The sequence below is a fragment of the Gavialis gangeticus genome, unplaced genomic scaffold (genome assembly GCF_001723915.1).
Source record: "Gavialis gangeticus isolate Ggan-Ray unplaced genomic scaffold, GavGan_comp1, whole genome shotgun sequence".
Classification (NCBI taxonomy): domain Eukaryota; kingdom Metazoa; phylum Chordata; order Crocodylia; family Gavialidae; genus Gavialis; species Gavialis gangeticus.
The window spans coordinates 11,245,246-11,257,064 of NW_017729016.1; the positions used below are offsets into that span (position 1 = coordinate 11,245,246).

At 46.2% G+C, this 11,819-nt stretch overlaps 1 protein-coding gene across 3 annotated transcripts in view; it reads left to right on the forward strand.

The window, feature by feature from the left end:
- VWA3A (von Willebrand factor A domain containing 3A) overlaps positions 1 to 11,819 on the forward strand; it is a 102,274-nt gene that overhangs the window by 26,702 nt on the left and 63,753 nt on the right. For all 3 annotated transcript variants that reach the window (XM_019512847.1, XM_019512848.1, XM_019512846.1), the window contains exons 13-20: positions 2,387 to 2,516; positions 2,601 to 2,704; positions 5,204 to 5,284; positions 6,917 to 7,011; positions 7,765 to 7,884; positions 8,435 to 8,509; positions 9,268 to 9,412; positions 9,872 to 10,070. In XM_019512847.1, the coding sequence (XP_019368392.1) occupies positions 2,387 to 2,516; positions 2,601 to 2,704; positions 5,204 to 5,284; positions 6,917 to 7,011; positions 7,765 to 7,884; positions 8,435 to 8,509; positions 9,268 to 9,412; positions 9,872 to 10,070 (949 nt within the window). The remainder of the gene's footprint in view (positions 1 to 2,386; positions 2,517 to 2,600; positions 2,705 to 5,203; positions 5,285 to 6,916; positions 7,012 to 7,764; positions 7,885 to 8,434; positions 8,510 to 9,267; positions 9,413 to 9,871; positions 10,071 to 11,819) is intronic.

An 11,819-nucleotide genomic window follows, 5' to 3' on the forward strand; every position in this document is an offset into this window, starting at 1 on the left:
ACATATATGAGCCTTAATAATCTTTTCAAAGACTTTGCCAAGGATGGAGGTAAGACTGATTCTCTCTAACATCTTTACAGTGTAGCTTTTTCTACCTTCCACACAGCTCAAAATTCCAATCCAGGTTCCCACCTGATGTCGCAATTAGTGCAAAATCCTCCTCTCTGCCCATAACAAGTAAGATTCTCTTGTGTTCACACCTGCTGCAAAATTCTTCCCCTATCCTTTAACCCAGGGGCTGTCAACCAGGGGTGCACATACCCCTAGGTGTACTTAGTAAGGACATAGGGGGTACACGTAGGCAAGCAGGCAGATGGGGACAAAGCGTGCCCCAGGGCTCAGCGACAGTGTCTTCCCAGTGCCTTCCCATACTTTGCTTTTTACCTGGGGGAGTGGGAGGTGCGTGCCGGGTACCACTGGCCCCACACAGCACACCACAGCACCTCCCCACCCCTACTTGTTTTAACTAGGCCCACTGTATTGTGCATCTCTCATTTATCAAGACATTGTCTCTCCTCTCCTACCAGCCTTCCTTGTTCACTCATTATGTTGTCAAACAAGTCACCTTCATGCTTTCTCAGGCTGCCCCTCCTACTTGGGATAGGCATGCTCCCTTTCAACTATTCCTTAAAACTTGGAGCTGTGATGCTTTGACAACAATAGGCTACTGGCATGCTGAAACCAGCCTCCTTCATGTTAAGCAGTCTTGTGTCGACATTTCCTATACTCTGTTGTCTGTTCTCTTACATTTAGCCTGTAAGCTCTTTGGGGCAGGGACCATCCTTCAGTGCTGTGTTTGTGCCATGTCATAGTGATTCTCAAGTGACAGCTGCATTCCCTCCAACAAATCCCTATCCCCAAGCAGCCTTTGCACTATTAGTACTGTATTTTGTTGCCTCATGGGTGGGTGCGGGGCTGCAGAGCCGTACTTTTTATGTAGTGGTGATGGCAGCAGAGAGGAGCTGCAGGGCAGCCTGGGCCTGGCAGAAGTGAGGGGGAGGGGCCACTGTTCCTCCCCCCTCCCCCCTCCATGCTGAGCAGCAGCTTCTGCCTGGCTGCCTGCTGCCATTGCTCAATGTGGGCGGACGGTCCAGAGCAGCTGCTGGGGGGGCTGGGTTCAGGGTTGTGCGGACAGGTTCCAGCTGATCCAGTCTGGAGTGGGCTATGGTCAAGGCTGTGCGGTGTTGGTGGTGGCAGGGAGGAGCTGCAGGGTATACAGCCTTCAGGCTGTTGCAAGGTGATGGCGGGGGCAGGATTTGCTGACCAGCTTGTGTGTGTGTGTATGTGTTACGTGTGTAGTTGTGTGGGGTTCCTATGCACATCCCACCATAGCCACACACCCTCCCCTACAACCACACCCTCCTACACACACAGTCACACCCCCACAAACACCGCATCTTCCCATACCCTCCCCCCATCCCCTGCCCATATGCCTACACCCCTCCCACACCCCACCACACACGCATCCAGACCCCACCCACACCCCACACACAATATACAGGAGTAAGACTTTATTTGAGCTGTTATGCAATTCCCTCTATATACACCATGCAAACGCACATAAATAAGGACAGAAATATTTTTAAAAATAAAATGTTATAATAGATGTTTGATTTTTAGTATATGATTTATTTTCTTTCTGGTTCCAAGATGGCAAACCCTCTTCCTAAAAGGAGTACTTCCAGGGCAAGGGGAGGGACTTCTGATGGCAAAAGTTGGGGGGTTAGGGGCGGGACTTCCAGTTCCAAGATGGCAACTGGGGGCAGGGCACCTGTCTAGGGTCAGTGCTACTCTTGTGGCCCTCAACAGCTCATCAAAACTCATTAAGTGGCCCTCCAGCCGAAATAATTGTCCACCTCTAATTTAGACGCATGGCAAGGAGCATCATTTCTATTATTATTACAGACCTTGAGAATTACAGTTATGGAGTTGTTAAGCATGTGGGCAGCAATTATGGAAGCCTGGTGTTGTAGTACCAAGGCACAGAACCACTGGTTTACAGGTTTGCACAAGTGTAATTAAATGTCAAATGTGTCCATTATAGCATTAAGCCAGCTGCAGCAAGTAAATAAAGGACTTGATTGGCAAGTAATGAAGATTCAATTAAGTTTATTTATCCTAGATGACTGGCTTTAGGCTCTAGAGCACATGTAACTCGAGAGGTTTTCCTTTACATTACTGATTTCTGCATTGTGACTAGCGAAGGGGAATGCTGTTTTCTCAAAACCATTTAGAATAGTGAAATAAACTGTTAAAAACACTATTACAATGTTTAGCCATTTTTAAATAGCTGTGTCAGTGATGCCTCATTTTTAGCATTAGTGAAACTATTATGCCATATGTTCGCATGCATTGAAATTTACAAAAGACATTTTTAAATGTTTAGATTTCTACAGATTTTGCAAAGGTTGTGCCTGCTAGCTTCCTTCCAAAGCATGAAAGTCCCCTTGTTATACAAGTGCCCACCTTCCTGGCTAAAACCTCAGCTAGCTGGTTGAAGACAAATGGACTGAAAGGTATTGTACGCAAATGAATTTCCTCTAGTGTGAAATGCTAATGATAGTTTGTGTTTTATTTAGTCTTTCCATTACTTATTATAGCCAAGAAGTTGAGCCTTTATCAAGTTTTGGCTCCAAATGCGTTCTCACCAGTGAAAGAATTTGTGCCTATTCTTCAGAAAACAGTGTCATCAACACTGCATGAGGTAGATAATGAGAATTCATTCCTTATTTTCCCTATCCCTTTAGCTGTTGTTATAGATGGTACATATGATTCAGTATATAGTATTTTTAATAAAACTATTACTCTTAGTTCTCTGATGTACCCTCTGGTATTTGTGCTTTCTTTAATGTTTTAAATAGTTTAGATAAACTACTGTCTGAAAAAAATAGTCTAATGCCATCTGAGCTGTCAAAGTGACTCCTTCAAGGCCAATATCTATAGGTGATATTTAAGGAGTCATTGGCCAATACTGATCCAATTTCCAATACAGCTGCATGCAGCTCATAAGTCTGTTGTGGTGGAAGGGGAGGGGGCAGGGAGGGGGCAGATCAATGCCCCTGTGGTGAGGGGGCAGGGGCAGGCACAGCCCAGCTGAGGTGGGGTGTTGATCTGCCCCCTCCACACCCCTTCCTTCCCCCCCCTCCCCTCTTCCACCACAACAGATTTACCAGCTGCATGCAGCTATATCAGAAATTGGTTTGGTAGCGCACTGGAGGCAGGGAGGGGTTCCTGCTGCTGCATGCACCCCAGGAGGGCATAAGGGGAGGCATGTGCCCCCGGATCTGCACAGATCTCCAGCCTGAAGCTGCAGCCCACCCACCCCATCCCATGCAGATCCAGGGGCACACTCACCCCCCATGGCCCCCTGGGGTGAATGCAGCGGTGGGGAACCCCCCCGCCTACAAGCTGTGGCTCCATCCTGCACCCTGCCCTACCCTGGCTGGGCAGCGCCTACGCCTGCCCCTTCCCTGTCTTGCTGTGGGGGGCGTTGATCTGCCACCCCATGCCCCTTCCCTCCCCCCTCTCCTTCCACCACAACGGATTTACCAGCAGCACACAGCTGGTCTATGCTCCTCACTGCATGTGTGCAGCACTGCGGCTGCGCACACGCACAGACATTTATCAGCCAAATTATCGGCCACTTCAGGCTGATTTCCGATATAGCCAATTTTCTTTATATTGGTACCAATCCAATATTGGACTGATGTACTGGTGCACCTCTACTTAAATTAGTTCTACATTAGGGCTGTGCGAAGCTTCAGTCACTGATTTGATTCGGTGGAGATTCGGCCCGATCTTTGAATCTGAATCGAATCAGGAGCCCCATTAATCTGTCCGAATCAAATCAAACCCCTCCGAATCAATTTGGAGAGATTCAGGGAGATTTGATTCAGATGTAGACACAGCTTAAAATTTTTTTTCTACATACCTCAAAGTACCAGGCAGCCTGTGAATGCCGAGAAGCTGGGGCAGATGGAGCATCCCATGGGAGTGCAGGGGGGTCCCCAGCGTGCTCGGCAGTGGACCTGGAAGTGGACCAGAAGCACTTGGCTTGGCGTCTGGTGCCTCCTGGATCTGGGGGGTGCACTCGGGGTCTCCCCATGGCTGATTACCAAGGCGGGGGGGGGGGGGGGGCACGGGGCAGGTACTTCCAGTCCACTTCCAGGTCTGCTGCCAAGCACGTGGGGGGGGCCCCCGTGCTCCTGTAGGACACTCCATCCTCCCCACCATTGCAGCGTGCCAAAGCCACGCCTGGTACGTCAAAGTATGTTAGAAAAAAACATTTAAAGCTGTGTCTATGGCTGAATTGCTGATTCTCCGAATCAGTGTCGAATCTTCAGATTTGGATTTGGCTGAATCGAACTGGGACAGTGATCTGAATCAACAAATTAATTGCTGTCCCTGATTCAGGCCAAATCTGAATCGAATACAACCCGTTTCACACACCATTATTCTACAATGTTCCTGTGCAGGGGCAGTAACTGTTTCAAGGAAAAGTGAAACAAGGGCAGTGTACTATAGTGCAAAATATGGTAGCTGATATTTTCAGTACAATTCCAGGGATTTAACCAGGCATCAGCTACACAGCAGCACCATTTTTTACAAGAATCCTCAAAGCTTACTGATGGAATTATAAGTGAAATTGTATTTTCAAAAGTGTAGTGTTGCTCTTATGGAGAATGAAATTCCTGTTTGTATATATTGCTTGAACTTATCTGGAGTTGAGAACATCCTGCACCTTTGCAAGTTGGTTCTAAATGATTAACTGTCTTTTTAAAGTATAATGCTCCCTTATGGGATTTACACATTACGTCTTCAGACTGTACAGGTAATTCAATCCAAACAGGTGTCAAAGATCTTTTTTAAGATTAAAAAAACAAATAGTACTTATTTAAAAGCTTAATACCTAATCAGTACATATTTAGCTATCCTCATATATTGTGCCTTTTATGCTGAGAAAGATAAATTCAGTCCTGCTATAAGCAAGTGAAACTCCATAGATTTTAACTGATTATACATTTATAGATTAAAGTTGTGTGTTTCTTCATTAAAATGTGTAGGAATGTGAAAATTCAGCAGTCCACATTTGGGCTACTTCAGCAGTCCAACTGTCACAAGAGTTTAGTGTCCCCAGATACCAATTGTCGGGGCTTCAGAAGCTACTCCCTGAAACATCTGAGTGTTTTGTTTATTGTTTCAGAGAGCAATGATGCAGTTTGAATGGCATGATGGAACTGTGAAAAATGTTCATGTGGACCCACCAATATTATACCACTATCAGGTGAGTTGTATTTACTTGGCCCCCTCCCCTTTGTCAAATTACATGTCAGTCAGCCTGAGCAAAGCCCAAGCAATACACGGTTCACAAGGTGGTGCTGAGCATAGGGTGGGGAAAAGTGACCTCTCCCTGCCCTGTGCCTGGCACCCCGCGCTGCAGCCACTCGCAGCCCGCCTGGGGCTGCTCCAGACAGCTCCCCCCTCTCCCTGCTGGTGCAGCCCAGCCTGGCTCCACAGACCCCTGCCAGCCTGTGCCCTGCTTTGGGCCCCACCGGTGCTGGCCATGAAGCATTGGTCCCAAGACATTGAGACATTGGAACCCTGTGCTCCTGCCACCCTGTCAAGGGGCAGGGCTACCCATGCGGCCCTCGGCAGCCTGCCAAAACTGGGTAAGCAGCCCTCTGCCCAAAATCATTGCCTGCCCCGATCTAGCTGGAGGGCAGATGAGGTGGCTGATCTTCTGGCCATTTGGGGCCAGGAGAACACACTTCAACAGTTCAAAGCGGGCCACCACAACGAGCACATCTGGGTGATATCTGCCCAGACAGCAGAACAGGGACACCAGAAGACGTGGCAGCAGTGCCAAACAAAGGCCAGCTGTTTAGCTACGGCCCACTGGCTGCTGGCCCAGAGATGCAGGTGGCTCTGCTACAGTGCCCATACTACAGCCCAGGCAGCCGTGCAGTCCCTATCCAGGTCTGGCAGCCATGGAGCCACAGGTCCAAGAGCTGGATGCTGTTGCAGGTAGCGGCAGGTCACAGCCAGGCAGCAGCCCCCACTGCCAGATTGCTGCAGTTGGTAGAAGGTGCAAGGGCCCCTCTAGGTTAGGGCTACTTCAGCAGTCCAACTGTGACAAGAGGCTAGTGTCCCCAGATACCAATTGGCCGGGCTTTAGAAACTTCTGAGGGCACATAGCCTTGAGCTGCTTGCTAAGGCAGCTTTTTATACTACTGGGGCCAGCACAGGTGCTGGCCCCAGCCTCTAGCTCCCCCTGGTTGAAGATCAGAGAGGAGCTGGCCAGAGTCAATTTGCCCCACTCCAAAGTGCATGTTCAAGCACTGTGCTGAGGCACAAATCTCCAGCACCAATTTGTGCCCTGCTACTTGAGCTGCTGCAGGCGCACGTGCCTGCATATGTGGACACACCCTTAGAGTACATTGCATGTTTCCAGACCTTGTGTGCATTTATATTAAATGCTGTCTATTAAGTTTGCTGTAAACATGGGGTGATACTGCTCTGGATAAAGTTCTCACCTTTTAAAAAAAAATGTTGTTTAGAAATCAGTTTTCTTCATGTATGTGCTGTCCAATATCTTGATAAAGGATAGATAAGAAGCATTCATTTGAGAGAAGTTTGAGTATAACATGAGTACAAGCACCTTTTTATTTTAAATGTCTTAAAAAGACATTTGTTTGTCTTTTTAAGTGGCTTTCTTAAGAGAAAATGCATGACTGCAGAGATACTGGAATCTTTATCTTAAGTGATCATTTGTGCTCCATGTTAATACTTGGATTTTATTCACTCTTTAAGTTTTATAGTTGTTAATAAGTTTTGGAAGTAATATTAATCTGAAATGTTAATATATTAATTTATATTAAAAATCACCACTCAGTTGTTACGCATATTTTATTCACAGAAACAGCTTGGTAGAATGGTGAGAATATATGAAAAACGAATTGACTGGCTTTCAGTTGGCAGCAAAAGAATATGGGGAACTATATGTGAAAGGAGGTATCGTTACTTTGGCAGTACTTCAGTATTAAATGGCAGATGGCCAAAAATTGATCACTATGTGGGACAGTTTTAAAAATACATGTTTGACAGGATTCCCCTTTTAAAACTGTTTTATAGACCTGTCAGCCAGTTTTAATTTGCTTGTGTTATGTTTATTTCTGTATAGCAGAGTTATTCAGTACAGTCACAATACAATTTAAAAAAAAGATAATTTATGCATTATATAGGGCCTTATCTAACTACCAAAGAATTGTAGCTTGTGTGTCATGTGGATCTGGGAACAAACTTTTTGTACCATTTTGGAGTAACTCCATGAACATTCCTGGGGGGTTGGTGTCACTGCAGTTGCCCCCATCTGCTTAGATGTCCTTGAAACTGGCCAGTCACATCTTGGATAACCCATGTTTGTACATAGGGGCAGTAGAGGTGTGGGTTTGGTTTGGTTTTTTTTTGGAGGGGGTGCTTTTTTTTGAGGCCAAGAACCAAAACAGCCCTTCATGTATCCACATCCTGGAGTTACTATGGCCTGAGAAATGTACCATACTACCTGAATGGGTATTGCTTCCATGTAAAAATAAAATCTCAGCTTAAGTTTGTTTTTACTTTCTTTTGCTACCTGCAAGTTATTTACAAGCTTTAATACATGAACAATTGATATTTGACTGGGTATTGAGGTGACTAAAAGATTAAAATGGAGAGAGGGAGGAGAATAATGTCTGTGATTAAGTTCTTTTTTCATTTCTTGTGTAGAGTTGTTATACTGGTTGATATGTCAGTAATAAATTCCTTGTACATCATCTACATCCAACATTCCTTGCGACTTTTGCTTGAAGAACAAATGTCAAACAAGGACTGTTTCAATATTATTGCGTAAGTATCTGTTAAAAGTATATTTTTAAGCACTATGTGTAACATTGTGGATAAGAAGAATGCTGGTAGGTAACTAGAAAATGGACATAACATATTGTATCTACTGTGGAGTATTAGTCTGATCTTATATGGTTATATTTTTTCAGTATTTAATTTATTAGTTTTTGGTTAAGTCATTCTAAGAATAACCTTTAAAAGCCATACATATTCTCCCTTCTCCCCATTGTGTATGGCTAAAGTGAGCAGTGGCCAAACTGGTAATTAAGGATCATCATTTACTCTGTTATATTTATGCTACATAATTTAGCCCACTTTGTAGAATCCAAAATGACTGCTATGCCTACTGCAGTATTCAGAGCAGTTCCAAATTCAAATCTGGGCATCTTAGTCTGCTGCAGACTCCTTCTTGAAATGTTCTATGATTTAAAACAGAAATGGACATCTGAGTGATGCTTCTAGTTCCAAAAGTCAGGTTTTTTCAAGGAATGTATACATTTGCATGTAGTAAAGCAATATCTGAAAATGAATTGCTGTTTTATTTCTCTGGAAGCTTCGGAAGTGATATTACGGCTTGGAAACCAGAAATGGTTCCTTCAGTTCCAGATAACTTGCAAAGTGCCTGGAGGTATGATCAGATGATAATTTGTTAACATTTATGAATTAAGTGAAAATGCAGGTGTTGATGTATCTTAGGACCCAAAGCAATGAACAAATCTGCAGGTTTTAGAAGTTTATTATGCTATAAAACTAGCAGCTGTGTATACTGTTCTGTAGTTTGTCTGGTACTTCCATAAGAACAACATCAGAGGGATTAATGCTTAGTTTCATATATGTGCTATGTTAACAAGTAGAAATTTGTTATTTAAAAACTGCCACCCCTTCACATTTGACTGAGGTCTGAGGGCATATCTGAATTTTTCCAGTATGCTAGCACCAGTTCCAAAAGCTCTGCGAGCCAGAGAACGTTGTCAGTGATGCCTATGAACGTGTACGTGTGAAACCAGTTACAATTTAGCAAACAGTTCTGTTAATATGTGAGAGTAGACTCGTGAGCTCATAAGTCTCACATTCCAGCTTTCTCACATAATGTGATTTACTAATAATCCCACAGTAATGCTGCACCCTAACCTTTATCATTGTTTATGGTAGCTGTAGTACAAAAATTAAGCTAGATCACTTGGGCCAGTGTAGACATGGTTCAAAAGGAGATACTCAAGTCCAGGGTATCACAATGAGGCTTTACTTGAGGCAGCTGGTTCTGGTTACTCTAATTGTTTTCCAGTAGTGGAGATTTTCCATTGCATTATTATTATTATTATTATTATTATTATTATTATTATTATCCACTTTATATTGTGCTAATAAGTAAAACTTTCCATGTAGATGGATATTGAGCCTACAGTGCAAAGGCAGTAGGAATTTTATGAGTGCTCTCAGAAGAGCAACAGAAGTAGACTTCAAAGATAAAGACGAACATGGATCTCAAGGCATTTATGTGCTTACCACTGGAGTTCCTGACCAGGAGATGGTAAGTGTCATTACAAAATTTGAAACACTGAATGCATTTTACAGGATTAATTTCAAGCTTGTTTCAGCTGCCTACAATAGTTTGGGGATAGACTATTTCTGTTACATCTAAGCCTAGCATCAATGCCAGGATCTGAGTTTAGCTCTTGAAATGTTTCATTTGCTGTTTAGGAAATGGTGACAGATGAATCTCAGAATCTTTGGGGGAGTGTTTATAGAATCCCTGTCTCTGAAGGTGTTAGCTTTCATTAGCTCCCTTTCCTCATGATAGTAGGATCACCCTTTTCAATTTGCTGCCACTTTCTGGCAGTCCCTCCTAGCCTACCCTTACTCATGTGGGACCAGCAGTTCCTTTTAAGGGAAGGCAACAGTAGGAGATATAATAGTAGGGTATACATAAGCCTCAGAACAATTATAAACACCTTTGAAGTACTTGGCAGTTTTTCTTTTTGCTTTGCAGCATGCTGTGAGTGCTTATGTGGCTGAAGTCTGTGGTGGTTGTGATCTGCAGCTTCATGTCTGTCTATTCAATATAACAGGGGACTTGGACCCCAGCAGCATTATTCCAGCCCGCTATGCGAGTCCAAACGAAACTGCTAGCATTTTTAAAGAAATAGTATGTGCTGCTAATGGAAGGTTTCACTGGTTTGGAGAAACAGGTATTTTTTTTTAAACTTTCCTCTTTTTATACTTTTGTCTGTAAGAAGACTGTAACACCCGACTGCATGCTGTGGTTCCCAAATGCAAGTAGTTTCCTTTTTACACTGTGATCCCATAACATACTGGCACTGACATGCACAGAGGGCCTGTGCTGGTCAAGGCACTTAGGTGTACAATGGTATAAATATTTAACAATAATGCAGGGTTACTTCATTATTTTAGAGCTTAGTGAGAACTACATAATTACAAGAATTAACTTTTGATAGGCATTTCTAAAGATAAACATTTAGTTTTAATTACTGATATAGTGGGACCCAGGTTGTGTTTAGCCCATGAGGAAGTACAAGTTTGACCCTGTCAGTGCCAGGAAGTGGTGGTCAGACCTGAGGGCCAACAAGGCATCAAGACTGCTGTTATTTAGGTACAAACCAGTCAGAGAGAGCAGTCAGAGTCCAGGGACAAGCCAGATCAGAAAACCGGGAAGTCAAGAGGTGAGTGAAGTCTATGAGTGACCCAAGCCAGAAAACCAGTAGGTCAAAAAGAGGGTAAAGTCCACAAGTAAACTAAGTTGGGAAACCAGGTCAGAAAGCAAGCAGTTACCAGAGGTGTGGCAACCCTGTTGCCTGGATACTTCCTGTTCCATTCCCTTCTCTTACATAAGGGAAGTGGAGGGTCAGGTGACAAAAGCCAGTCACTAAGGCAGGGGCGGGCAATTATTTCAAGTGGTGGGCTGCTTACCCAGTTTCAGCAGGGACCAGTCTTGGGACCAGTGTCCCAGGGCCAGCACTGGTGGGCCCAAAGTGGGGTGCAGGCTGGCAGGGTCTGTGGAGCTGGGTTGGGCTGCACCAGCAGGGAGAGGGGGGAGCTGGCCCGGCTCCATAGAGCCCCTGCCAGCTGGGATCCTGCGCTCCTGCCACCCTGCTCTGGCCCTGCCAGCGCTGACCCTGGGGCACCCGTGCGGGCCCCATGCTCCCAGTGGCTCCCCGCCCACTCACACCCAGTGCCCCCCAGCCCCGTGGGACAGGCAGGAGCAGCACACAGCCCCGACCCCCTGCTTGCTGGCAGGGAAGAAGCTGGTGCTGAGCACAGGGAAAGGCAGCCACTCGCCCACCCCATGGCCGGCGCTCCCTGCTGCAGCTGATCACAGCCCACACGGGACTGTCCAGAGCAGGCTGCGAGTGGCTGCAGCGCGGAGCACTGGCAAGTGAGAGGCCGTTCTTCCCTGTGCTTAGCACCAGCTTGTAACCTGGCCCCACTGCCAGCCTGGCAGTGGGGCCAGGTTACAAGGTGGTGCTGAGCACAGGGTGGGGAAAGCAGCTCCTCACCCACCCCATGCCTGGTGCCCTGTGCTGCAGCTGCTCACAGCCCGCCTGGGACTGCCTGTGCCTGCTCCAGACAGCCCTACGTGGGCTGTGAGCGGCTGCACCAGGCAGCGCCGGCCATGGGGTGGGTGAGGGGCCGCTTTTCTCCGTGCAGGGAAGGAGCCCAGGGAAAAGCTGAACACAGGGGGAAAAGTGGCCCCACCTCACCCTATGGCTGGCACTCCCTGCTGCAGCTGCTCGCAGCCCGCACAGGGCTGTCCCGAGCAGGCACTGGCAGGGAAGGGGCTGCTTGTCCAGAGCAGGCACCGGGCATGGGTGGGGCAGGGAAGGGGCCGCTTCTTCCCCACCCCCTGCGCTCCTTCCCTACCCAGGGTCCCCCTCGCCCTTGCTCCCCCTTCCCAGCTTACCTGTGGTTCTGGCACGAGA